General features: G+C 36.1%; 6 protein-coding genes across 9 annotated transcripts; 3 read left to right on the top strand and 3 right to left on the bottom strand.

The window, feature by feature from the left end:
* Positions 1–62: 62 nt before the first annotated feature.
* Positions 63–4,754, top strand: LOC124215932 (ras-related protein Rab-30). Its single transcript, XM_046619868.2, has 6 exons — positions 63–396; positions 491–624; positions 727–810; positions 1,098–1,281; positions 1,380–1,531; positions 1,637–4,754. Exons 2-6 carry the CDS (start codon positions 538–540, stop codon positions 1,745–1,747), a joined length of 618 nt encoding a protein of 205 aa, XP_046475824.1. The 5' UTR covers positions 63–396; positions 491–537; the 3' UTR covers positions 1,748–4,754.
* LOC124215930 (polyprenol dehydrogenase) lies at positions 4,168–9,523 on the bottom strand. Of its 3 annotated transcripts, none has more exons than XM_046619864.2 (7): positions 9,385–9,523; positions 6,450–6,575; positions 6,237–6,344; positions 5,941–6,114; positions 5,621–5,828; positions 5,309–5,510; positions 4,168–5,229 (listed from the first exon to the last, which is right to left on the bottom strand). In XM_046619864.2, the coding sequence occupies exons 2-7, from the start codon at positions 6,496–6,498 to the stop codon at positions 5,044–5,046; spliced, it is 927 nt and encodes a 308-aa protein (XP_046475820.1). In that variant the 5' UTR covers positions 6,499–6,575; positions 9,385–9,523; the 3' UTR covers positions 4,168–5,043. The 3 variants fall into 3 exon arrangements, with proteins under 3 accessions (XP_046475820.1, XP_046475819.1, XP_046475818.1); XM_046619863.1 differs by lacking the exon at positions 9,385–9,523 and adding an exon at positions 7,341–7,481; XM_046619862.2 differs by lacking the exon at positions 9,385–9,523 and having other exon boundaries at positions 6,450–7,129.
* On the top strand, positions 7,952–15,153 carry Kr-h2 (Krueppel homolog 2). Of its 2 annotated transcripts, none has more exons than XM_046619866.2 (6): positions 7,952–8,118; positions 9,058–9,225; positions 10,355–10,536; positions 10,648–10,715; positions 13,178–13,311; positions 13,430–15,153. In XM_046619866.2, the coding sequence occupies exons 2-6, from the start codon at positions 9,059–9,061 to the stop codon at positions 13,638–13,640; spliced, it is 762 nt and encodes a 253-aa protein (XP_046475822.1). In that variant the 5' UTR covers positions 7,952–8,118; position 9,058; the 3' UTR covers positions 13,641–15,153. The 2 variants fall into 2 exon arrangements, with proteins under 2 accessions (XP_046475822.1, XP_046475823.1); XM_046619867.2 differs by lacking the exon at positions 7,952–8,118 and adding an exon at positions 8,812–8,831.
* Pldn (biogenesis of lysosomal organelles complex 1 subunit pallidin) lies at positions 14,790–16,717 on the bottom strand. Its single transcript, XM_046619869.2, has 5 exons — positions 16,419–16,717; positions 16,131–16,244; positions 15,974–16,061; positions 15,809–15,895; positions 14,790–15,730 (listed from the first exon to the last, which is right to left on the bottom strand). The coding sequence occupies exons 1-5, from the start codon at positions 16,481–16,483 to the stop codon at positions 15,617–15,619; spliced, it is 468 nt and encodes a 155-aa protein (XP_046475825.1). The 5' UTR covers positions 16,484–16,717; the 3' UTR covers positions 14,790–15,616.
* A 185-nt stretch (positions 16,718–16,902) lies between these two features.
* ergic53 (protein ERGIC-53) lies at positions 16,903–20,429 on the top strand. The gene is made up of 10 exons (XM_046620938.2): positions 16,903–17,227; positions 17,474–17,530; positions 17,841–18,111; positions 18,198–18,297; positions 18,407–18,518; positions 18,603–18,777; positions 18,864–19,060; positions 19,348–19,547; positions 19,633–19,838; positions 20,001–20,429. The coding sequence occupies exons 1-10, from the start codon at positions 16,930–16,932 to the stop codon at positions 20,035–20,037; spliced, it is 1,653 nt and encodes a 550-aa protein (XP_046476894.1). The 5' UTR covers positions 16,903–16,929; the 3' UTR covers positions 20,038–20,429.
* LOC124216433 (48 related 3) lies at positions 20,204–24,676 on the bottom strand. The gene is made up of 4 exons (XM_046620939.2): positions 24,320–24,676; positions 23,746–23,900; positions 22,301–22,460; positions 20,204–22,174 (listed from the first exon to the last, which is right to left on the bottom strand). The coding sequence occupies exons 1-4, from the start codon at positions 24,365–24,367 to the stop codon at positions 22,022–22,024; spliced, it is 516 nt and encodes a 171-aa protein (XP_046476895.1). The 5' UTR covers positions 24,368–24,676; the 3' UTR covers positions 20,204–22,021.
* Positions 24,677–26,490: the final 1,814 nt, after the last annotated feature.

Raw genomic sequence — 26,490 nt, 5'->3', positions numbered from 1 at the left:
TTTTTGGCTTCCGCAATTCGTTACGTAATTTCCAGCGGAAATAACCAATCGTAATTTCACAATTTGGATAGCTCCAATCGTCTACGCGAGTTGAGATTGAAAAACGTAATTTCTGAAAGTACCTCGTACAGTCGTACAGGACAGTCATAGTACAGTGTTTCAGTAGTAATTGTGTATCTCCAGCAGTGGTAATGAATATTATTGTTGATTGAAATGTGATCGCGCAAAGCGTTTCGCAATTCAAAATCAAACAGCATTGACTTGTGTAAGACACTTTGCAATTTAGTTCAACAGCCCCGCGATGAACCTGTACGGACCGTGCAATCTGTACAATTATTGTTGATGTGATCGTAAATTTCGTTATTTTTCGAGATCACTGGTGCTGCTGCTGTCAAGGTGAGTCTCTCGATACACAAAAGTGTATCGCATCATCATTTTCAATTTTCGCCCTGCAGAGGAAATGTTCTCAACAATTACCCCTTGCAAACAGGATATCTTTTTTACACGGGATCGGGACACCGCGGAACCGCAAATGCGATGGAAGACTACAAATTCCTCTTCAAAGTTGTTTTAGTTGGTAATGCGGGGGTGGGAAAAACATGCTTAGTAAGACGATTTACTCAGGTAATCATTTTCATTTAACAAATAAGCTGATTCGAATGTGTCGTCCAAAATTTCCCTTTTATATCTTGTGCTTATTCATTTTTTTTTCTTTGTTTTCATCAGGGGCTCTTTCCCCCTGGTCAAGGTGCAACGATTGGGGTTGATTTTATGATCAAAACCGTCGAGGTAGAAAACGAGAAAGTTAAGGTTGGTATCACAAGTTGTTTTACATGTATATTGCTAACTGAATGTGTATACGCATTTTTACAATCATGTACAACTTTCCAGGCTCGCTCAACTCTCAAAATTGTACATAAAAATCCTCAATCATCTAACATAGATAACAACGAAATTTCAAAAGTGTTACAAATGTGTAATAACCTCCCTTGTTTTCATTCTTGTGCATATTCTTACCGCTTATAACCTTACTATTACTTAAATGTAATTGAATTAACCAGGAAACGTTTGATTAACAAGCTATTACATTTTTTTAGCTACAAATTTGGGACACGGCTGGACAAGAAAGATTCCGATCGATCACCCAAAGCTACTACAGATCAGCGCACGCTTTAATTCTAGTTTATGATATTTCTTGTCAGCCAACTTTCGATTGTCTTCCCGACTGGCTACGAGAAATCGAAGAATACGCGAGCAACAAAGTACTGAGGATACTAGTTGGTGAGAACAAAATAATTGTTTGTTGATAAGCATAAAATTTTCAGTGAGGTTCCATTTGACAATTTCTGATTAAAAATGTTTCATGGCAAATTCGTCAGGTAACAAAATTGATCGTGAAGACAGAGAAATACCAACGCACGTCGGAGAAGACTTTGCGCAGAGACACAGCATGTACTTTTTGGAAACATCTGCGAAAGAGGCTGAAAATGTGGAAAGACTCTTCATGGAAATTGCTGCTGAGCTCATGGAAGTAAGAAACGAGAAGATTTTCATTTCCAAATCATGTAGAACTTTGACATTCATTCATTGTGAATACTTTATAAAAATGTTTTCTTCCACTATTCAAAAATTTCAGCAAGCACGGAGCAAGGAATTACCGAGGTACGAAACAAACGCCACTTCAATTAATGGTAAAACTACTTCAATAGGCGACAGCAGTAATTGCAGTTGTAGCCGACTTACTTAATCTTGTGGGATCGAATTGTTTTCGACAACTTGTTCCCCTATTACTGCATCATCCAATCAATGGCAACCGAAATCCCTTGACGTACTAGAAGTAGCTTGATGAAAAAAGTTGCAACGTTAATAACCATTTACACTCCACTTGATAGCATTTCAAGCCTGTTGATTTTATACACATATTAAATCTATACATACATATAATATGTACCCATTTTAAAAAATTTTCACCTCCTTTGAAGAAACTAAAGCAAAACAAACAAATGATCAAACCCATTGAAGCTCGTGTAGATAATGTCTTCAGAGTACATTTTATCCTTTTGTTGCATAATTCTGACGATTGCCAAACGCTGTTAAATTTGATGAATAGTTGATTAATTATTTAAGTTTCCATTGAGATTTTAATATCTAGTTATTGATTTATCGTTAATTTTTACCATTAAGGCTAATTACTCATTGTACAATTATATCATAATTACCTGTTGCAAATATTACCTTCGTTGTAAGCTCTCAGGTTACTCAATTTTCGTGCATCACAGTCTAGTCTGCATGTTTACTTTGTATAATTTGAACAGTATTGAATATAGCTCAGTGTTTCGTTTACGTACCTATTTTTTTTCTTCTACATTTAAGGTAGCTAATTCGGAATAACTATCATCTCTCTCGTCCAATATTTCTGATAATTTGCCTAATCATAACATGGTTTTATTTGGTTTGATCGACTCTGCGAACGGTGATTAGTTACAAATGACTTACAGTTTGTCAAAGCTGATTAAAGAAGCTAACTGGAAATTCCAAGTAAATACAAGCAGTCAATTAATATCAAGTAATTTTTTATCATAATACAATAAGATATCGACTTTCGATGACACTGTAGTAGTTCTAGATCATCTGAACAACTATTGCAAGCTTCCGAAAGACTATCATAATAAAGGAAAGAAGGTGCGGCCAAGCTAAGAATCATCGCACGTTTCATACTATAATATGATAATTGTAAACAGCTTCACAGGAAACAGAAGTTAATAAAAAAATGTTGCGTTTCGTGACAATTTGGTCCTTACTTTAACATGTATATCAATTACCGAAACATTTTTATCACACCAAATTCGCGCGTTGAATATAATTTATTGTAACCGTAGTGAAACGAGAAAACAAATAAACTGACAAAGAAAGGTATGGGTTTGGGCCATGCTAATGAAAACATATCAATTCACTTGTCATTTATCTCTACGTATATATGGTGTAATTCCTATGAAAATCATAGTGTGATAAATGGCAGTAAATGAAAGAAGACTTCTAAATAGTATTCATGAATAAAATGGGTTTACAGGTTGCCAGAAATTTCTTTAATAGCTGTAACATAAAATATTCGCTATGTCGTATAACGATGTATCACGAGGAAATTCTCAGCAAGAAATTTAAAATTTTTTCGTAATACAAACACACTATATACTGTAGTTAATTATCATATATCACCGACTGAACAGTGATAGAATTTATGTACTAAGGCTCTGTACTTAATTCGCTTGAAACATAAAAATGATGGATTTATTGACGAGAAAATTAAAAATTGCCATTAATTAATGAAAAAAGAAAGAAACTTGAAACACGCATCGACTTAGAAGTCTAGTTATAAAGTACGATCAAATTGTTTTAATATTTGATGTATACTCCATGTTTAGTTAATGTAAATAATCAAAAACAGCTTTCATAGTTGCGTCCGCGTGTGCGTAGCATCAGCATGAGCTTCTCCCGTTACTAATAATCATACATGAATCGAAGAATATTGAAGTTTTTCAAATTGTCAATATTCTTACTATTTATTTATGCCTTTGATAATTTATTCACAGCAATTGGTTGTTGTTGTTGTTATTGTTGTATTGACGTATGGAAATTGATTGCGAACTTAATAATAAGATAATAACCAATAGATGACATTGCGTGTAATATTGGTCCACAGTTTTTTTTTCTCTTTTGTAAATATGCTTCACATTAGACATTAATTAAATGGCTTAGAATTTACTTGCATAGCTGATAATAATTATCGTTTTGTTAAACGATAATTCGACGCAAGAAAAAACAGCTCGTGCAATAAATATTATTATTGTTAAGTACATGCAAACGTATACCTATACCTACACATCTGTGTCCTGCAATTGTAAGTAAAAATCAGTACTCATTGTAGTACCGCAAACCACTTACTGTAAAATGTTAACTGACTTTCTACTCAATTAGCATTTACCTGCATATACAGATATTGTAATAAATCTTACTGCAAACGAGTATTATTAGAAAATTCTTATTCGGCACGAAGCAATGAAAAGAAAATATATGAAAACAAAACGACTGCTAGATGATTATTTGCAAACTACAAATATTTATAAAGATATCTCTGCACTGCTTTAAAATGCTAATAACCAAATCAAATTGACCAATATCTTGTAATTTATTTAATAAAAATTAAAATCAACCTACCGTGATAGTGTTACAATTTATATTCAAATAAATATCTATATCTCCGTATTAAGCACCCCCATTTTGTGTTGGCTGGGTTTGCGGGCTATTCTCATTACATTCGAAATTTCACTTAGGATTATTGGATTGATTAAAACTCGTCATTCGGTTATCCGTTGATTCATTATTTCTATATTATTTGGGTACTCAGACTACATTATCTAAGATTGTGTAAATCTATCAACAAATTAATTAAAATCAATTGAAAAAATACGTACACTTACAATTAAAAAAAAAAAAATTACATATAATTTGATTTCTTGACGCAATAATGAAGTTTACTCTATTTCAAGTGATAGGTATAACACTGTATCATAAAAACAAATAGGTAACAACTTACAAATATAATCTCAAAAGATATTTGGAAGTCGAGAAATAATTATTTATTCTAAGAACATTTCACATTTTTCTCTGTAAAACTATGAATACATGATGTATATTTTTGTCCAGTCTTCATACACTTGATATTCTTTGTAACCAAATAAAATCTCTCAACTGAACACATCCGAGTTTTCTTCTTTGTTCGAGGTTCGTAAAATAATTCAACAAATAAAGATTTTTACCCTTTTCAACGCCAGACCTTCCAACTCGTTTTAAGTACATGAATATTGTAATACTTACGTTTTAGTCAGACAGCTATGTACATGAGTATGTTTTCAAGTTAATACTTATATTCTGGCTACAGAATGTAATTATCTAGTTCTTTAATTTGTCAAACTGACTCACAATGTCGTTTTGTAGCATGTTAAGGCCGCTGTTATAGAATGTAATATCAGAAGCAACATAATTTTAGATAAAACTTTGTAATCCAGTTTGTTCAAGTGACAAATTGAACAGTCGTTGACGAATCTCTGGATCCTCAACTTTGTCATTAACTGGACTTTCGCCACAGTTACTGATGTACATTCCACCTTTTCCTGCGATCTCATTACTCACAGCAGCATAAACAATTGGAGTAGCCCCTTGTGTCGGATTCTGTAGACACAAATTTATTTGAAAACGTTATGCATACAACTACTAATTTCATACGAGTTTATTAAAGTAATATACTCACCTTGAAGAACAAGTTGATTATCCATTGGGCATGCTTTTTCAGCGCTGTATTATTAAAGAGATCCGTATTCACTATTCCAGGATGAACAGAGTAAGCTTCAACGCAAATACGCTCCTTGACCAGCAGGTCTTGGATGGATCTCGTGAACATTACTTGAGCCAATTTGCTCTGAGCGTACGCAGCTGACGTGATAAAAGATTTTCTGGGAAAAAACAGAACTTTGGTTAATAATTCATATAAAAGTTTCAAGTGAGCAGTGCCCTGTAATCGCAAGTATAGAGTTTTGTGTTCATGATCAAATCATGTACTTACTTGAAATTAATATCGTCAAAATTTATTGTGCCAACGAGATGAGCGCATGAAGAGACGTTAACGATTCTAGCCGACTCGTTCTGCGATCCAGCAGCTTTTAGCAACGGCAGAAGCAGCGACGTCAACAAAAAATGAGAGAGGTAATTAACGCCCCATTGCTGTTCGAAACCTTCCTTAGTTTCAGAATAAGGAGTAAACATGACGCCAGCTGAAAATGAGAAAATTGATTCTAAATAACTTCCCAAGCTTCTGCGTAGTTTTGAAGCATATATCATTTTGTTTTCATTTATTCCTTCCACAGATAAATTAAGCCACTGTACCATTGTTCACGAGAACGTCAATTTTTCGGTACTCCACCTTAACGGATTCGGCAAATCTCCTCACAGATTCAAGGCTGTTGTTATCCAATTGATACACTTTTGTCGATCCTCCGGTCACCCCTGATTCTCTTAGTGATCTGACAACTCTGTCGGCAGCTGCAGGCGTTCTGCACGCTGTAAATAATTCATACGAGAAATAAGTACATGTGGTTACCAGTTGAAGGGAAAGCGTAACGACACGCTGCATCACAGCAAAGATTGCAGGTGAAACGCTATGAAAATGCACCATTGATTACCAATTATTACTTCCATGTCACACTGGAGCAGCATTTTAACAACTGCAACACCGATTCCTCGAGATCCACCTGTAACGATAGCAACTTTTCCCGCCTTTTTGGGTAGGTCTGAAAAATAAGTGGATGTTTTATTCACAAATTCAAAACGAGGCGTGGGAATATTTCATGCGTGAGAATAACAAAAATTTATAAATTTGTGCATAGTGTTATTACCGAGTCTGTTGCGTTTGGACTCAAGAAAATCTGCCACAAGGGCCTTCATCCCAAGCGCGTTGTACTTGAATTCGTATAGTATCTCAGTGGTGATGTGAGACAGGCTTTTCTTCGGTTTGAAATAAGCTGCAACACCGGCGGCGAAGATAAAAATTGAACCGAATAAGAGAAACATGTTTGGGCCTTTACTCGGCTGCGATACCGCAGCTGTTTTCATTCGTAGCCGGACGCCGATTCACTGAATCGTCAAATTATGATTATCAAATTCTTTTGGATAATTGTTCCTCTGCCCCCTGACGCGTTTACTACTCGAAACACTTTCCGAAGTTAGAACTTTCTCACTTCGGCCGCTTTCTCCGACCTTGCCTGTTCCGTGTGCACGTATCCGTGTAAACGTTTGTACTACAGTTACTTTTTCATAAGATTCCACTAGGTACGGTATCTATTTACACTTCTGTAGATAGCAAACGCAAGATAATAAATAGGACACGATGAGGGTTTAGAGTAATTTGAAATTCGTAATTGACTAAAATGGGACTAAAATTACGCACTGCATGCGCTGGTTGGTTTTGCAGATGAAATGTTGTTTGCAAGTACAACGTCGAGTAAGCAAATAATTATGTTTATAGTTGAGTAATAAATGGTGACCGCTAAATATCGCATTACACATATGTCATCGATAAATAATTAGGACAAATTACATTATGTCTCTTGCTGGCCAGGCTAAATCTGCAGCCGCAGCGATTTGATTTGATGATTATCGTTCGAAGCGTCAAGTTAAAATTGACGAATTTCTCGCATGTTGCGAATGTGCTAATATTTTAGAAAGTTTCAAACGAACATACTGTAAGACAGAAAAACTAGAAAAATAACGGGAATTAATAAACATACGCATGTACTATTAAATGCTGTATGGAAGTACATGATTTCTCTTCCATTCTTTTTCCTTTTCCCACGGCGGAAAGCGTGAATATAGCGTGGATGGCCGTGAATGCTTGGGCAAGAAGCGAATGACCTTGTGATGCGCCACTGTCTAATACTTTCGGATTTCTGATTTCGAGAGTCGATATATCGACACATCGATTAACCGCATACAGATCACCGTGTCAGCCTACCGTGTTATGAAATCTATATTTTCGAAATTTCGAAATGCTTAATCGGTTCGTGAGTTTGTATTCACATTTCATAATGTGCAGCAATACTGAAATTTTTGAAGAAACATGAACGGGATAATCAAATTTGAATTTATGATTGCATTCGTGTTTGCGTATGAAATAATAAATTCACGTTAAAAATCCGTTGCTAAAAATCGAGGGGCAGTAGTTACTTTTCGACAAAGATTTTCAGTACTTTTCTATCATCGATTCATTTTTACACTACTCGATTTTAATATGGTGAAAATGAGTTAAGTTGAAATTATTGCTGTGAGCGCTGTGAGTAAGGCCCTAGCTTGTGCCGCCATCTCTACGGCTCTAGACGTATGAAAATACCGGTCCGTGTCGCACGGCGCAGCAGCAAAGTCGTTTCGAGTCAAGTCAACTCGCACCTGCTCGCGAAAGCTCGAGAAATATACGTAGCCGTGAAAACAGCTCAAATGAACTTGTAGTTATTTACTACGAGAAATTGAATCAATTAAATATAAGGTTAAACATCATTTAGTACATATAAGGTGAGTGTCTTTCCACGATTATCAATGTCCCTTCAACGCCCTTCAAGTTCCCGTACAGCAATCACCCGCAAATCATTCGTGCAATGTGTGAACGTGCAAAAGTAGGGCTAGGTTCTTTAGATGTATATGTCACGCATAATTACAATAACTGTAAATTAAGGGCTCTTCCCGATAAATTGATTCCTCCGTGGAGGAATCAATTATTCAAACACAGCTCAGAGCAACTGCCGATTACTCACTTCCGACACTTTTACCCTAGATTTTCACAAAAGATATTAAAATTATATGTATATTCGCATCCGCACCTACATAATTATTATTTCACGATTCATTCTGTCCAAATGTCACCGATCACGCGGCCCATGATAAATCGCTTATCTCTCGGTAATTTGCCTCAGGCACATAGAAATGATCTTCACCTGAGTAAAAACTGGCTCAAATTTTGTCTTTCTCTTCCTCTCATTTTAATTAGTCTTAGAAACCTGTTTTACTGCAATATTATCTAGCAAAAATATCAACGCCATCGTTGCTATCTTGTTTCCAATTTAATTGCCTAGTAAAATATTCCCTTAATTTATGCGTCCTTGAGATGTCTCTCTCTATCTCTCTCTCTCATACTTGTTTTTCGATTAGTTCTTTATGTATTGTTTATCTTTTTATCTCTCATCATTTTAAAATTTACTTGTTAAGAATGTCGACGTTGAGTTTGAATGGTAAAAACATGGTGAAAACAAATCCACTTTTCTGCATAACTGCTTGTATTTAGTAAATTGAAATCAAGGCAATCAAGCCAAATACGTTTACTCATACTTTTTTCCAATATCATTCGATAGAACGGCTAATAACGGGATACAATCATTGTTGCGAAACATCTCATATTCGATAATTTTATATCCTTTTGGAACTATTTTTTCCCTTATTGTGAAACTTTTTTTGCAGAATGGCTGATACCGCGAGCAATGGATCAGGCGACAGGACTGCAACGCCAGAAAAAGGATGGGAGAATTTAAAACAGCACGTTATCGATAACAAAATATCGGTCGGACTATGGGCAACAAGAGTATTGACCATACTTTTCACAGTGGGCTACATTATTCCAATTTTTGGGTAGGCCGACCAACGATGGAGTAAATTTTTTTCACATACGTTTAAACAATATCATCTGAATTGGCTCATTTTTTTTAATATATTATTACTATGCCTAATTAAATGTTGGAAGTATTAAGTAATTCCAGCCTAAGTACATGCTTCCGTGTCGTTACATACCTGAATCGCGCTGTTAACAACACATGCTTTTTAATCTTGCATTTATTTCTTCTGCTTTTTGTCATCTCGATCAGACTCAGTTATTAACGAACGTCCTTGTCCCACTCATTATCTTGGCATGACTTGAAGATTTCATTATGTACTTCAATTGTTACATAATCAATGCAAGAATCACTTTATCAGCATTATTACTCAGCACGGCGTCCGAGTATTCCATTAGTAGATATGCAAAATAGATACACGATCGCTGACACAGTGTTTGATTTCCTCCTTTTTATCCTTGCCTTTTATAATTGGCATTTTGTTTTTGTAGCGATATGTTTGAAGTAAAGGCTCTTAACATTTCTATTTAAATTTCGTAAACATACAGGGTGTCTACTGCTCCTTAAATATCCCGAAATCCTCGGATTATCCTGGAAAACAAAAATTGCTCTTTAAATCCTAGAAAAGTCCTGGAGTATTATGAATGCATTAAATTTTAGCAGACGGACTATGTAGTCGTTAGTAATTCACTCTGTGTATAAGTTGCTACATAAATTCATTGATTACTGACTTATCCTATTCTTATAAATTGATAAGAAAACAAAGTTAAGGTCCTGGAATTTTCCAATTAATTGTCCTGGAATCTGAATGGTCAATTGTGGTAGACACCCTGCACATACTGTACAAAAGATGGATGATTAAAGTGAAGAAACAAAAAGGAGAAAAAAACGAAACATAGAAGAGAGTGAACACATTTACCTTGACGTTGAACTTTACTTGTTTCATAAAGAAAGTATGTCAACTCATCAGCATAATGTATTCTTTATGGCATCCGAACCTCTTTTGTTAATCTAGTTAATTGCATATGATGGTGTGCACATAAAAAGAAGGCAAGGATCTAAGATATTCTTAAACGCAGGTAGCTAGTGTTATGTAATGATAATTTAATCGGAATATTGTGAATACTAATCACCTGATTCTCTCTCAGAAATCCTTACAACGCTTATTACAAAATCTTGATGTGCAACGCAGCGACCAGTGCTCTTAGACTTCATCAAAGACTTCCACGAGTACAATTCAGCAGAGAATTCTGGACACTTTTGGTCCTGGAGGATTCATGCCACAATTTATTCTACTCGTTAATATTCCTGTACGTCGCTCCAGCTTCACGTATCCTTTTATCATGCGAATTTCAGTCGCCGGTAATTTGGTTTCAGCCGTTTTAGTCTAAAATGATGAAAAGCCACATAGTAGAGTGAATTTCTTTAACACAAATCATAGTCGTCATTGCTCCTGTTTTGCTCTTCGCTATCCTGCATTCGGCTAGTTATTCTCTCACTTTGCTGGACGTACGTACACAATTTTTTTATATATATATATATACACACTAGGGTGCTTTTTTTTTTCGGTCCCATCGTGAAATTTTGTTGGAAATACAACAAAAAAAATTCCCTGAAAGATTGAGCCCTTAATATTAATATTAAGTGCTCGCCCAAGGCATGTAAAGATTTCCCGCTTAAAATACACGTAAACTTCAATTTTTTTCTTTAAAACATCTACAGTTCAGAGGCATTCTATGGTGTAGCCTAGGACGTCAGTAGGTTTTCTTCGGAATGAAATGCTCTACAAAAGTGCTCATTGCGGTGAAGTCGTAACTCACACCGGCGAAGTCGTATGGGCCACCCAAACCCAATTTTTTCATGAAATTCTTGTCTTTTTGCCCGTATCTCGTAAATAACAAGAGCTACAAAAAAAATATTCAACAAATTTGTAGGAAATTTAATTTCCTACAAAAAAGTTCCAGAAAACCAAATTGCTAACATCGATATTTATTGAGATATTGGGCTTTTAAGGTGAGGAAGTATGGAATTTTCATGAATTATTGAGTCAAATTGTCGAATTATTGATTGTCGAATATTTTTTTGTTTTGTAGCTCTTGTCATTACAATTACAATTCTTGTCATTACAATTACAAGAGCTACAAAACAAAAAAATATTCGACAATCAATAATTCGACAATTTGACTCAATAATTCATGAAAATTCCATACTTCCTCACCTTAAAAGCCCAATATCTCAATAAATATCGATGTTAGCAATTTGGTTTTCTGGAACTTTTTTGTAGGAAATTAAATTTCCTACAAATTTGTTGAATATTTTTTTTGTGGCTCTTGTTATTTACGAGATACGGGCAAAAAGACAAGAATTTCATGAAAAAATTGGGTTTGGGTGGCCCATACGACTTCGCCGGTGTGAGTTACGACTTCACCGCAATGAGCACTTTTGTAGAGCATTTCATTCCGAAGAAAACCTACTGACGTCCTAGACTACACCATAGAATGCCTCTGAACTGTAGATGTTTTAAAGAAAAAAATTGAAGTTTACGTGTATTTTAAGCGGGAAATCTTTACATGCCTTGGGCGAGCACTTAATATTAATATTAAGGGCTCATTCTTTCAGGGAATTTTTTTTGTTGTATTTCCAACAAAATTTCACGATGGGACCGAAAAAAAAAAAATATAGTCCAAAAAAAAAGCACCCTAATACACACACACACACATACACACTATATATATATATTATGCTGTTTCAAAATAAATCGATAATTTTTTTTTTTTTTTTTTGCTTTACACAATCTTAAACTATACTTGGACATCAAAAAATAATCCTCGCGAAAGGAGAGGCCGGTCCTTCAAAATTTAGAGGTGTCTCTTTTGTCTTTTTTTATTTCGTTAATACGTAAATAATTAATTTGCACGGATGGAACAAACATTTTTTTTGTCCTAAAATGATGAATATATTCCAAACTTATGTAATACTGAATATACTAGAAAAAACCATCTTGATGATCGCAGCAACCATTATCGGTCGATATATACGTCGATAAATGCAAAAAACAAAAAAAAAATACAAGAATCTCCGTAAAAATGTATTTTTTATTATCGTCAATAATCTTCAATGAATACATTCATTGATACGCTGTTACGATAATCATTTTCGGCTGCAAAAAACTTGACTTATTGCAATTGGGGTATTTTTTTCTATGGTCTTGAACTATTTCGAACAAATATTGTTTTTGTTCCTCATTTTTAGTTAACAAATTATTATATTCCTTGACAAGGGCTACTCCACGTTCAGCTGAATCATTTACTACTTTCATTTGTGAGAAAACCATTAAGCACGTTTGAAAGCTTTCGGTAGATTCCCATTGTATGAGAGGCTCATCCAGGAAATCATGGGGCAATTCACATTGTTGAAATAAGCGCCTCGATTTTTGATTGATGAAATGACTTATGTCAATTTCAGGCCAGTTTTTTGTAGCCGAAAATGATTATCGGAACAGCGTATCAATGATCGTATTCATTGAAGATTATTGACGATAATAAAAAATTCATTTTTACGGAGATTCTTGTATTTTTTTTTTGTTTTTTGCATTTATCGACGTATATATCGACCGATAATGGTTGCTGCGATCATCAAGATCGTTTTTTCTAGTATATTCAGTACTTATACATAAGTTTGGAATATATTCATCATTTTAGGACTAGAAAAACGTTTGTTCCATCCATGCAAATTAATTATTTACGTATTAACGAAATAAAAAAGACAAAGGTCCGATGAGACACCTCTAAATCTTGAAGGACCGGCCCCTCCTTTCGCGAGGATTATTTTTTGATGTCCAAGTATAGTTTAAGATTGTGTAAAGCAAAAAAAAAAATTATCGATTTATCTTGAAACAGTCTAATATACATGTATGTATGTATTTTTTACTCTGACATTACAGACAGTTGATTGATATTGTATTTTTTCAGTGTCTAGGACAAAATAGTTGGTGGGGAGCGCGGTTACTGATCTCCCTAGTGGAATTTCAATCTAGGAACATACTCAGACTGTGTGCAATCTGTGAAGCCCTCCTGCTACCCTACACGATATTACTGATCCTCAAGTATGCTATGAATTTCCTTATATTTTTTTGTTCGCTGATCGATTTCTTTTGTTCCATTTTTCTTCCATTGTTCTCGTTTATCAATAGCTCAATGTATGCGTTCTACTTTGTTTAACAGTGGACGAGCCGGATTACTGACGCCCTTCATCTACTATCAATTTCTGGCCTTGCGTTTGTCTTCAAGACGCAATCCGTTCACTCGCAATCTATTCCGTGAGATTAGTAATTCTCTGTCGGTCATTTCAAACAAGCCTGGTACACCAGCTATATTGAAACGAGCGATCACATTTGTTATAGGGCTAATACAAAACATGTCTCGCGTTCCCTAATAATATCATTTGTTATTTAATTCTACGTATTCCTTGTTTTTCCATTCTGAATAATAACAGATATTTTTTTCTTGCATAATCCAAATTGGGATACCTTTGGATGTTCGATGATGTTCAAAAAGCAAACAATTAATATATTAAGAAGCTTCTGAAGAGGATAGTTGTCACATGTTGAAACAGAATTGAAAATATTGTTTCAAGATGATTTTTATATTTATTAGCATCATTGTTACATCCCCCCCCCCCCCCCTCCACTCTCATTTTATGAATAAAAAGAAATATCTTATCTTCACGAACTCTATTCAATATTGGAAAGTATTGAATCGACGACTGTAGATTGGCTGATATAAGAAACCGCCTCTTTGGTACACCCTGCAAGAGTTTGAACAATAGATTTTGAGGATCTTGACAGCAAATCATGATATTTTTGTATTTTTTGTTTTGGTACGCAATAGCAACTACTTATCCATTGAAATTTAGCACAGAATATTTGCTATGAAGATTTGTAACAACTTTCTCAATTAATTTTCACATTTTAAGCGCTTCTAGGTGTATTAATGTGTTAGTATTGAACTTAACAATCATTATTACTGAGAAAAAAAAAAATGAAAGCAAACCATAATGACCAACATTCAATATCATTATAAGATTGTAGTAAAGGAAACTTTGAACGCAGAGCAGAGTTGTGCAAAATATTTACTGCTCTTATACGACGCATGAAGAACAATTCTAATCTTCTAAATTATTCAGGAGTGTGTATAAGACTACAACTAAATCCATTTGATATATTGATTCATTACTCTGAACATTTGAATGTAAAATATATCTTCGCCCCTTCTCTCGCTACTTCTCTCCCTTCAAAGTACAAAAAAAAAAATTTCGCAATATGTACGAAACGAAAGTACATTCACAAGAATCACCGAAACGTGCATTCATCAAGTTCTCATGATCTTGACAGTACACAATTTTTTTTACCACTAATTATCGTGACTAACATATCGTTGATGATTTGAATAATGATTAACAATATCTAGAAATTTCTTTTTCGAATATGAAACTATATCTCACTGAGAATGTGAACAGAATAAAAATTTCATACTACGTGTAATTTAGTTGCATAATATTTGGAATGACTTTTTCAAACACAGAGTAAAAAATGAAGATAAAAAAGTTAGATGTACAGGCAATCTAGGCTTATTCAAAATTTTTCTTATTTTAAACATTCGGTTCAATTATGCTTGAGAACGATTACCTGAAATTTTAGAACTATAAGTATACGGAATCACGTATCACTATAAATAATCGATACCAATTTACTACTGTGTAAGTGTAAGCATAATAATATTGCCGCTAGACACAAAGGCATGATAATTAACACTTTTGCATTCTATCGATAATACGATATTAGTTAGTGTCTTGTTACATATTGATATTTGTATGTATATTATGATTATTCAATTTATCTTGTGGTCGCTGGATATTATACCATAAATTTGTTTTTTTAAATAGGTAATTGTTTCGTGGATCTTTCTTCCCTTCCCCATCAAATCTTTTTGAAAACCGTTTATTTAACTTTGCAAGGGAGCTATTCGTCTTTCTTCCATGCCTATACTATACTATAGAATTTAGCGTCACGTCATTTATGGAAGCTCCTCTACTGATGGAATTCTAGATACATTTTGCACAGCTTCCATCTGCTCAATTGGTAAGGGGGGTGTAAAGTACAATACATTTTTATAAATCCTATCACTTTAATCTTATTTACAGTATTTATCACATTTCTGTCCAGGGCAGAGACTTACAAAGTTACACAAGTAGTCAAATGTCCATGCATGTATACAAGTTTGAACATCCATCCTAAATATTTAAATTTATCTCTATGAATGATGATAACAATAAAGGTAATAATGATGTAAACATGATGCAAAAGGCACAAACAAATGATTTATCAAGTTCACAAATATCTCTTCAATAAATTATGACCCTGATGATTTCCCTATTAGTTCGTGCTCCCTACTAATCTCTTGTTCTCGCTGTTCCTTGAGCAGCACCTCCTTTTCCTTAATTTGTTGAAAACGTGTCGCTCGTTTCTAAGTATGAAAAAGTATGAAAAATGTAATGAATCGAAAATATTGCAAGATAGTCTCAAACTATGAGTTTTTCATTACCTTTAGCTTATTTGTACGTTCATGGACAGAGGTCATGTCTTTTTTAATATTTGCCAGTTTTGCCTGATATATTTTGATCGTCGTAAACTGCAAAATATACATCAAAATTTCAATCCCGCAATAACAATCTCAAATCGCAGAATTTTGGGAGGAACAAGGACTCACCATTTCATTTATATCCAAGTTCTGCTGTACCTGGCACAACTTTGCATTCTCTCCATGCATGTGACCGATGAGGGTCTCTTGCTTATTACTGAAACATCAAATCTAGTCTTAGCATCCACCTCGGAGAACCAAGCGAATCTGCTTCCAGATCCCTTACGTCAATTCAATCAATTCCTTCTTGACTTGCTCCAGCGGTGGTCGATACACCTCGAGCAGTCCTTGTGCCAGGTTCACAGTCGCTTGGGTAAAATCAACGCGAATTCCATTAGGACTAAGGAGAAAATCATTCCATGAAAAGCTGGAACTTGAAAGTTGGCTTCTTGCGCTATTAGTTCGATACTGATGCTTATTAGTTTTTCAAACGTGAAATTAAGTATTATAAATTTTGCCTAATAGAAAAACAGCTGACTAAGAGGTTAGGTCCGTTCGTGCTAGGTTATATTACCTCTCGCATTGCTCGATCTTCGGCTGCACTTCGACGGCAGCCTGTTCGCCTATGTCGGTCATCATTTTTGATCAAACGGTTGTTTTCGCCAATCTGTAACGATGCCTGGCTTTCACCCAGCCGTAGAGAATTGTCAACAATAAAGCGGCAAAAAACGGAGCCTGGAGTCGAGTGACAAGGCGAGTTATGTTGTGATGCCGTCTGCGGCATCGAAGGCTCTCAGATTTTGACACGTCACAAAAAGAGGTATCGGCCAATCGGATTAATCCAACTCGAGTTTTCTCCGCGAGCATCTTTAACCGCCGAATCAAACTGACGAGCGGGTTTCCACCATGATCTAAGAAGATAGCGTATGTTCCTCGGGGGGATGTATTTTCATCCTGTTCTGCGCCGCCCATATGGAAGCCATCTTAAAAATATACGACATTAAACTGCTTGGAAATTCTACACGTTAACATGCGCGCCAAACGATCTCAAATCCAATTGGTTGAAAATTCAAGATGGCCTTCATATGGATGGTTACGCGATTGACTCTAAGAGATGGCTGCGCAAGAGCAGACCTTATTTTTTTAAGCATCATGTTTTCTACGACGGTGCTGCAGAGTGCAGTTCGGCTGGCAAGTGGCATTTCAAAATGAAAATGGCGCCGGAGGTGAGGTGGCCCGCGATTGTTGTCTGCATCATTGCAATCGGACTATCAGCTGTTCTCGCTCAGAATCCACACAAGAAATTCGAGTACAAGTACTCGTTCAAGCCTCCTTATCTCGCCCAAAAGGACGGGAGCGTGCCTTTCTGGGAATACGGCGGAAGTAAGTTGTCTTCGATCTTTTCATTCGTCTCCTAACCCATCAACCAATCTTGTCTCCCGTTCAACCCGCGCTCCCAATCTCCTACCGTATGGATTTCGTTTGTTGCCGAATATTTATTGCAATACTATTTGCGCCCTGTCGAAAATCACCTTAATCGGTCCTCCAACTTCTCAGCCAGCCTCTTATACACTGATCTTTCCCTCATCTTCGACCATCGCATTCTAATCGGAATTTATTGCTTTCCAGATGCGATCGCGAGTGCCGAAAACGTCAGAATTGCTCCGTCCTTACGGAGCCAAAAAGGTAAGAATTACGTGGAATAGATTAAACTTCACGAGTATCGCAAAATATCATTATCAAAGGTTGTATTGACTTTCTCCGGAGTTAATGAAATTAATAGGAAAAAATTTCTTTACGTATTGTCACAATCGTGTCCTTTCATAAGATAAACTAAGTTTCCATTAGAAATTTAAATCTGTTCTTATGATAATGTGCAAACTTAGTCGCTTAGTATTCTCTCTTCTTTCTTGAATGATTTACAAACATCTCAGTTCAAATCTATCAGCGTACTGTATCTAACCTTAATTTCTAATAGTTTGATCTTGAATAACAGGAGCCATATGGACAAAACAGCCGACAAACTTCGACTGGTGGGAAGTTAACATTGTCTTCCGCGTCACTGGCCGTGGGAGAATTGGTGCAGATGGTTTAGCATTTTGGTACACGACGTCGAAAGGCTCTTACGACGGGACAGTTTTTGGTAGTTCGGATCAGTGGAATGGACTCGGAATATTCTTCGATTCCTTCGACAATGATAATAAGCATAACAACCCTTACATCATGGCTGTTCTCAATGATGGAACGAAACAATTCGACCATGCAAAGTAAGGGAGCCAATTCTTTCTCTAATTCCCCTTTTGCTAGTTATCAGAGTTTTGTGATTAATTTATTCTGCACCTTCTAATTGCAGCGATGGAACAACTCAGCTTTTGGCTGGTTGTCTGCGGGATTTTCGTAACAAGCCGTTTCCAACCCGAGCGAAAATTGAGTACTACCAGAACACGTTAACGGTGAGTTTCTTCATTCAGGCGCTCGATCGTGTTACCTTATATTTGAATGAAAATATTTCCACCAATAGCTTAACGCTACAAATATATCTTCTCGATAATGTGTTCAAAGGTGCTCTTCCACAATGGAATGACAAACAATGATCAAGATTTCGAGATGTGTCTGCGTGCGGAGAATGTGCAACTACCGAAAAATGGTTACTTTGGAGTATCTGCAGCCACTGGTGAATATTTTTGCTCACAATCGGAGAGCGTAGTATTTGAAAAGTTTTCGGAATCCCTGAAGAACGTCTGATTCTCTATTTTAGGTGGGCTGGCCGACGATCACGACGTCTTGCACTTCTTGACCACATCTCTACATACTACAAGCCAAACGGTGAGCGACGGTGGGCGCAAAATATCGACTGAAGAGGAGATCAAGCTTGGCCAGGAGTATCAGGACTATCAGAAAAAACTAGAACAGCAAAAAGAAGACTATCGTAGGTAAAAAATCTGCCCGCTTTTCTAAACCAATATCATCACTTGACTATGTACTGTCGATTGTTTGACACACTAAATTATTTGCGCAGACAACACCCCGACGAACAGCCTGCGAAGGAAGAGTTCGATGAATGGTTCGAAACTGATAATCAGCGAGAGCTGCGTCAAATATTTTCCGGACAGAGCCAGATGTTCGACGCGTTGAGAGAACTAAACAGAAAACTAGACGAAGTAGTCGGCAGGCAAGAACGAACCCTTAGCCTGATAGCACAAGTCCAAGTGGGCGGTGAGTATTAAATTTGACAACATATCGCTTTAAATCAAGCGCCACTATTTCTGGCAGCTGAAAAGTTAAGAAACAAATTTTTTTCGTCGAGATTTGATAGAAGGAAATTCCTGTTTACTTGGACATTTGTCGCCGAGTGCGAATTGCAAACTAGAGTTTGTATAAAATTTTTATTTTTTGAATGCAAACTGCGTGTATGGTATGATAACTTTGTTAAGTAATGAAGCATTTCAGTAGGGATCAATCGCACGTAGAATTTTTATTCTACACTGAGTCTTGCCTTTCAGGCGTCCAAGGTGCTGCCGGCGGGCAACCTGGTCAACCGATTCAATTAATCGACACTATAAGACGGCCCGAAGTCGACGCAGTGCTAAACAATCAGAACGCCATCCTTAACACAGCCAGAGAGATAAAATCTTTCGTCGGCGAAGTTCATTCCAAAGCTGACACTATCTTGAACAATCAAGCTCGCGGTCCTACGGCTCAGGTACGCCGCAATTTCTCGGTTTTCAGGTCTCGCAAATTCTATGATTTGTCTAGCTTTAGTTTGACTTCGGTATAACGTTCTCCAGGTTCAGCCGATCGGCTACGATTACCAGGCGCTTATATCCGAAATGAAAGATGGATTGAACAGGGTCAAAAGAGACATAGAACACGCTAATGTTAAGTTGGATGCCGGTAATAAGGATTGTCGAACAGGAAATTGTCTCACCACTTCCATGTTCTTGGTCTTCCTCGCGGTACAGATGGTCATTTTATTAGGATACAATATATACAGGTAAGCGAGTTCGAATTGTTTGGTCGAAAGTTATAATTATAATGATTAATTCTTTACTTTAATGTGTAACGTGGACTGGTTGTGGTAAATTTACGTTCCTGTTCATCACCTCCTCTCGTTAATTTTTTCTACTTCTGTATTTTTTGGTTCTTTATCTTGCAGGGACAGTAAAGAAGCACAAGCAAAGAAGTTTTATTAACTCGGAGCAAATCGGACAACTTGAAATATTCTCTGCTCGATTAATTTGTAATTATAATTACATAAAACTCATGTCTATAAATTAAATATCATCATCCAGTAATAATAAGATGTCATCTCTCTAGGCAAGCAGTTAATTTTTTTTAATTATTTTTTTTCCTTCCGTGTTTGTGTTTGTATTTCGAATCAGCTATTATTGAACAAATATAGGTACATAATAATTTACACGTCGCAAACGTATAACTAATTAATATTACATGTATAGTACATAATATATTTACAAATTATGTGTGAACAATGTTTCGAATGAAAGAGGCTGCGAGAGTTACGACGTCGATTCTTCAGCGACAACTTCCTGATCGCGTCACGTGAAATAAACGCACGTAAAACTTTTTTGGTACTTTTCATTCTCTCGATTTCCATCTCTCTATCACACTCAGAAAAAAATCGGATCATTCGAAAACATAAACATACATATTATTGAACTATGAAAATGTTATTATTTATACATAAATATACATATACTATATGTTACTTACAGGGAAAAAAGAATTGTAACTGTTGAATAAAAAAGAATGAAGGAAACGAAAAAAATTACCGCTGCACCATATCTTCTTCTTACTTGAAACTTTTAAAAGAGGCGGCGGTGTGGTTACATGCATTTGAATTACAGATATTCGTTAGTACTTTTCTTTTTTCCCTTTACTTATCGCTTACGCATTTCTCTAAGCGAGATAATTCGGGTCACCGTCGTAAAAACGTTGAAAGACATTCCAAAGACATACAGAATCTAAGTGTCCGAGAAAAATGCTCGAAAAATTTATAAATGAGCTGTACAATAATTATTCTCGAATGAGACTAACAAGAAAACTAGAAACAAGTGAAAATTAGATTGAAATAAATTTGTATGTCACCGAGAAGCAACGATTTTGTGGCAAAGATATGACGGTTCATAAATTATAATCATTTAACGTGTTGCAAATATAACGGCGATAGCGTACAAAGATATCAATAATTCTTCGTTACGGAGAAATACTAATCCTAATAATCATAGTAATATTGATAAAATGATTATGTCTGTTAACTTATATATACATAGATGAGGGAAGGTGATTTATAATGGTTGTATTTTTTTCTTTTTAATCTAGGTGCTGATTTTTCTCTCTTGCAATATACGTGAAGAGAAAGTAATTTAAAAAGTGTTTAAAGGATGAAGCTTGGCGTGTTTCTGTTTGAAAATATTTTCCTTTTCTTCACGAACAATCAATTGTCTTTCATTGTAATTGTAATATTGATTTTGTATGTCCGGATGAAAAATGTTTATATGAATTTATTAAAAATAAATAATGAGGTAAAAAAAAATATAAAAACAGGTGTAATGGTCGCTTTCATTTTTCGAGAGAATTGAACGGCAGGTAAGAGCAGATTTTCCCTGTAAATCGAGTTGCCTTTCGGGCTTCGTTCAGGCGCAACGCACGCCACATTACGAAAATCAATTTTGTGTCAAACTTAATTTGTCATACGATAAAATTCAGTTCGTTTTCGTCGAAATCGGGTTTATTATCATATATTTCAATTGTTTCTTTACGAAAATCATTTATAATACATTCAACGTAAATAAATAAATAAATATAAATATCCATAATGGTATAACAAAGAACTGATTTTTGTGTGTTTTATACGCGCGTATAAGCAATAATAATATCAATAACTTAATTTTATGATTATGTCTAGATATGCGAATTAGTCTGCGTGTATTTATATTACGCGTTTTAAATGCAAATTATTCATATTGTGTATATTAAAACGATATAATTAGTGTATAATACTTGTATATCATTTGTCTAAAGTTTAAAATGGAAGACATGGGTTGCGATTTGTATCAGAATCATGATTGCGTGTATTACTCACGTACTTATTAATAACGCGCACTATACGTGAATGAAACGAATCGAATAACGCACTTGCGTATCCGAAAATGCGGCTCAATTCGGAAGGTAATATTCCCTCGGGATATAATCTTGTTTCGAACTGTTCGAATCTAGCCCGAGCAGCTCGCCCATGAAGGCGATGTAAGTTATCGCCAATCTCAGCGTTTCAATTCTGGACAGTCGTTTTTCGTAGGCGAATGTTGGCACCTGAAATAGGTGTAAAAATTCAGACCAAAAATTGTAAAAAATTTTACCGTATCTTTACCACTTCTTGTTATTTGTTTGCCGCTTTGCTGCTTCGCAAAACGAAGAATAAAATACTCCCGTACGCACCTTCCTCCGCAGCTTGTCGAATGCCTCGTTCAAATTGAACATTCTACGCCTTTCGCGGATGTTCGCAGCCCTTCTCTGAGAAACCGTCGCCACTCTGCGCCGCGGCTTCTTCGTCGTTGAGGATGGAAGATTTGGGGAGCGGCCGTTTGGAGTGTATCGGCTAAAATTCGTTGTAACAATTTTTCGATAGTGATTAGATTTCGATCATTTAACCCTTTCAGTCACATAGTTTTCCACTCAATATTTTCGCCTGAATTTTGTTACTCGAGGGTTTTTGAGGTCGCTGATCACCAATCTGAAGTCAGAATTTGATCATTTCTAAATCCAAGATGGCGGATGTGAAATCGAAAAAACTATCAAAAGTCGCCGATTCTAGCAGAAACTTGTTACTCAGGGGTTTACGTGTCATACGAAGTAATAAAGATCGTTCGAAGTTGTAAATAAACTGGGATGAGGCTAGGATATGGAATTTTTTTAGGTGGGTCGCTGCGCATCCCACTGTGACTGAAAGGGTTGAGGAGGAGTTATAAAAATGACTAGTTCGTTAAAAATTTATTTTTATATAGTAGTGGCAAATATTCACAAGTATCAGGGTAGGGGAGACTATAGACGGGTCCTAGTTGTCACAACGTCCATATCTCCGCCGCTAGATATCGGAACGAGCGGCACTGTAGATTCAATGTTTGAAATAAATAAATGTTGTTAAGTAAAATATCGCATTATATACTGCTTTGCAGTGATTAAAAAATTTTAATTGGTCCTGGTAAGTAATTAATATAATAAGAAATACATATCTTCAAACTATGTCTTTTCTTATCTTCTTGGCTGCAGTCGGATATTTCGCAATAAGATAATCGGAAAAGTGCTTCTTGTCGCTTTCATTTGATTTGGTATATGTTTTTGTTATTCGAATAACGGGTCAGCAAAATATGCACATTTTTAAACAAAATCGCTCATTGCGGTAAGTTGTCACATGTTGACAATAATTTCACACAACTTGCCCCATTTTGTCTTTTCCGTGGTTTTCTGAGTCCGGGTCAAGTTTTTCGGGATTTTCCGCGTTTTCGGAGAGTAGGTCGACCGTTTCGTGGTTTCCAGGAAAAAATGCAATAAAGAAAAGAATTTTTGCTGAAAAATATATATCGATACCCCGAGTTTCTTGCATCTAAATAAAATCCGAACAACAAAGGTGCAAAAAAAACAATTGTTCATAATTTTTTACCAATTTTCGTCTTTTAAAATACTTGGGACGATTTTTTTTTTTGATCATTCGAACAACCTAATTCGAACTTGCTTCGGAACATTCACGAATTTTCTCTAGGTGCGCAAAGGATGCATCTACATTGCCTCATACCTGAATTAAATAAAATTTTATTCTAAATAATTCTATAAATCAGAGAGTAACATTATGACAACTAGGACTCGTCTCCCCTAATTTATAATACCTCTGGTGAAGTAGGGCACATGGCTGCCTGTAGAGACTGTGCTCATTTATGTGAGGGTGTTGCGGAGGCGGCGGCGGATAAAGCATCGTGCTTTCCCAGACAGGGTAGCTTCCCAAATCGGTTCCCGGGTACTGAGGCATTTCAGGTGTAATAACCTGCGATGAAATTTAAGGCGATCAGGTGCCTGCAGTCCGCTTAATTCGATTTACACATGGATCAAGCCGTGGCAAGTCGACGCCTTGCGTCGCGGCGCCGATCAATGACAGAATTCGCACGTTCGTCGGAAAAAATTGAAACTCGAAAACTGGTTGTCATATAATTTCCCACCTTATTTCACTCACTGAATAGGTATTTGGTTTCAATTTCATAAATTGATCGATTTCAGCTTTCCATAGTATTAAATTACCTCTAATTCGATTTCCGTGGTTTCTCCGTGTTAAATTGACAAGATATTACAAGAAAATCGTTGTATATATCGGTTCCCGCAGCTTTGGCGAAAAAATGGCAAAAAATAACGGAAATACTCGCTCAGTGTACCAACTATCATCCTATATCGATAATAAAATATACTCACTGGTGGTTGATTCCCGTTAATTTCCCACAAAGAATCGGGATAGCTCATATTTGGATGAGCTGCCAAGTTTTTTGCACAAAACGATTCGCGAGACGAAAACCCGAAGTTCAGCCAGCTGTATAAAGCGTTTACCCGTCAATATTCGTGAATTTCACTGCGTTGTTTAAAAAAATTGTAAATAAAATGTCACCGCTTCTCACTGAATTTCAATGGAACTGGGTAAATACACACCGAGTAAAATTTGCAAAAAACCCGTCGCGTCGTTGTTTAATTTTTGATCCGCAATTTTGGCGAGTTCGAAAATGACCGATGATTTTTGGACCCAAGATCAGAAATCGCCTCTTATAGCACAGATTGAACCGCCCTTTCTGACTGGATACCATCGGTCTGTCCGGGCTCTTCGAGGAGGGATGATTTCCACCCCTTTATTTTCCCCGGAATTCCCGGACCTGCGATTCGTCGAGGGTCGGGAAAATTGGAGCCACTATTCGCGGACTCGGGTGATGATCGCCCCTTGGGCTGTGCCGACTCCTCCCCTTCGCCACATGCCGCAATTCTTGCCCAGAATCTGCGTGAAGCAAATTTTCACCGCCATGGAAAATTTCGCAATTCATGCGCACTGGACGATCCGACTTGTCCTTCGTGAATTGTATTGTTTTATACTTATTATCTTTTAATTTTAGGACTATTCGCGTCCTCGCGAATTCGTTGAATTAATATAATTTTCGCGATGCCTGCGACTATACAGACCAAGTTTTCAGGGGTGTTCATGCAGGATATTTATATACAATGGCAGTAATAGACAAGTCAATGGAATACTTTTTACTTTGTATTTGTGTGTGTGTGTGTGTGTATTTCTTTTCAACGGTGACACAGAGAATGTATATTGAAGAGATAACTCAGACGTTAAAAACAATTTTCAAACGAGGAATAATGGACGGAATTATTTTATTTTTAATCAGTTTCAAAGAAACCCCTGAAGCTTGAATGTTTTTCTCCTCGTTATTATATTAAAGATTTTTTTGACAACAGCTCATTTCATTGAAGAAGTCGTTAAAAATCGCCCGAAGAACGTTTAAAATTTTTTGACAACACTGTAAGCCTTTCGCATTAGAAAACAAATTTTTCTAATGTGTTTTGAACTTAAAACAAAACGATACTGATAACGAAGATAATTTTATAAAATATTTTTACGTCATCCCCTTACGGCGATGATTTGTGCATAGATATTCTTCTGCAAAGTATATTGTTATCAATGCCTGAATGCAAGCAGTGTAAGCGATCAGTTATTACATAACAGGGGTTGGAGACGTGTGACAGATTTTAATAAATCTAGAATTAATTAAATAGATATTAGTTTTGGCTTATTCACTCCACTTGGCGGCGAAGCCTGAATAGAAGGGGAGTCGCGGAGTTGAGTCCGTAAATATTGCTGTATCTTATACGTACATGACGTATCTATATATGTATATGTCCGTGTAAAATCGGATCAGACTCTGCAGTTTAGGGTGCATATATTTCGTAATATCTTCTAATATGTTTGTACCTAACTGCAGTAGAACCCTGTGCCGTCAAAATATATGTTTCCTGTCCAAAAAGTCATCTGTCATTTATACGGGAAAATTATTTTACGTGTCACGTCAAATTAACAACGTCGTCAACTGAGAAAAACATTTTCCCCTTTTTTTCAACTTCTATGAAGAGAAAAGAAAAAATTGGGCATACTAATTATCAGGAGAATAATACTCGAGAGGTAAAAGAAATTTGACATTTTTTAGGGATGCCCAGAACAAGTGTGTCGAAAATTTGTTTCTTGCAGATTCGCAGAGTTTCTAGAAATTCGTGGAAATGATTTTAAGTAAAGGAAGATAAAAGAATTTGTATTTTGGTTGCATCATGCATGTAGGTGGGTTGAACCAATTTATTATTTCTATCTCTAAATATACGTTATCTGCACATTTCCACACTCTGTTCGTGATTTTTGCGTGATACAATTTTTCGTACTTATATTTAAATTTCGTGACTCGAACGTTTTCCATAAAAATGATGATCGCGTTTGCGAGAAGAATGGGATCAGAGATGAGGGCGTGAAATAACCGCTTGCATTATGACACGAAGGGTGTTTGCGAATTTCCGTAACCAAGTGTTGGCTGCAGGGGGATTAGAGCGAA

The sequence above is a fragment of the Neodiprion pinetum genome, chromosome 4 (assembly GCF_021155775.2).
Source record: "Neodiprion pinetum isolate iyNeoPine1 chromosome 4, iyNeoPine1.2, whole genome shotgun sequence".
Taxonomy (NCBI): Eukaryota; Metazoa; Arthropoda; class Insecta; order Hymenoptera; family Diprionidae; genus Neodiprion; species Neodiprion pinetum.
The sequence above is the reverse complement of the archived record's forward strand: the minus strand, read 5'-3'. Positions and strand labels throughout refer to the sequence as shown.

Bases quoted from the DNA above. Each gene is read 5' to 3' on its own strand.
- LOC124215932 (XM_046619868.2), top strand. From the start codon at position 538: ATGGAAGACTACAAATTCCTCTTCAAAGTTGTTTTAGTTGGTAATGCG. The intron at 625-726 runs GTAATCATTTTC...TGTTTTCATCAG, and splicing joins TAGTAAGACGATTTACTCAG to GGGCTCTTTCCCCCTGGTCA. The intron at 1,532-1,636 runs GTAAGAAACGAG...CAAAAATTTCAG, and splicing joins TTGCTGCTGAGCTCATGGAA to CAAGCACGGAGCAAGGAATT.
- LOC124215930 (XM_046619862.2), bottom strand. From the start codon at position 6,666: ATGAAAACAGCTGCGGTATCGCAGCCGAGTAAAGGCCCAAACATGTTT. The intron at 5,829-5,940 runs GTACAGTGGCTT...TCTCATTTTCAG, and splicing joins TGACGTTCTCGTGAACAATG to CTGGCGTCATGTTTACTCCT. The intron at 5,511-5,620 runs GTAAGTACATGA...GTTTTTTCCCAG, and splicing joins TTTGACGATATTAATTTCAA to AAAATCTTTTATCACGTCAG.
- Kr-h2 (XM_046619866.2), top strand. From the start codon at position 9,059: ATGGCTGATACCGCGAGCAATGGATCAGGCGACAGGACTGCAACGCCA. The intron at 9,226-10,354 runs GTAGGCCGACCA...ATTCTCTCTCAG, and splicing joins TACATTATTCCAATTTTTGG to AAATCCTTACAACGCTTATT. The intron at 10,716-13,177 runs GTACGTACACAA...GTATTTTTTCAG, and splicing joins ATTCTCTCACTTTGCTGGAC to TGTCTAGGACAAAATAGTTG.
- Pldn (XM_046619869.2), bottom strand. From the start codon at position 16,483: ATGATGACCGACATAGGCGAACAGGCTGCCGTCGAAGTGCAGCCGAAG. The intron at 16,245-16,418 runs GTAATATAACCT...TTTTCTCCTTAG, and splicing joins AAGATCGAGCAATGCGAGAG to TCCTAATGGAATTCGCGTTG. The intron at 16,062-16,130 runs GTAAGGGATCTG...TTGATGTTTCAG, and splicing joins AAGGAATTGATTGAATTGAC to TAATAAGCAAGAGACCCTCA.
- ergic53 (XM_046620938.2), top strand. From the start codon at position 16,930: ATGGATGGTTACGCGATTGACTCTAAGAGATGGCTGCGCAAGAGCAGA. The intron at 18,298-18,406 runs GTGAGTTTCTTC...ATGTGTTCAAAG, and splicing joins ACTACCAGAACACGTTAACG to GTGCTCTTCCACAATGGAAT. The intron at 18,778-18,863 runs GTAAAAAATCTG...TTATTTGCGCAG, and splicing joins CAAAAAGAAGACTATCGTAG to ACAACACCCCGACGAACAGC.
- LOC124216433 (XM_046620939.2), bottom strand. From the start codon at position 24,367: ATGAGCTATCCCGATTCTTTGTGGGAAATTAACGGGAATCAACCACCA. The intron at 23,901-24,319 runs GTGAGTATATTT...ATTTCATCGCAG, and splicing joins TTAACGGGAATCAACCACCA to GTTATTACACCTGAAATGCC. The intron at 22,461-23,745 runs GTATTATAAATT...AACGAATTTTAG, and splicing joins TGTGCCCTACTTCACCAGAG to CCGATACACTCCAAACGGCC.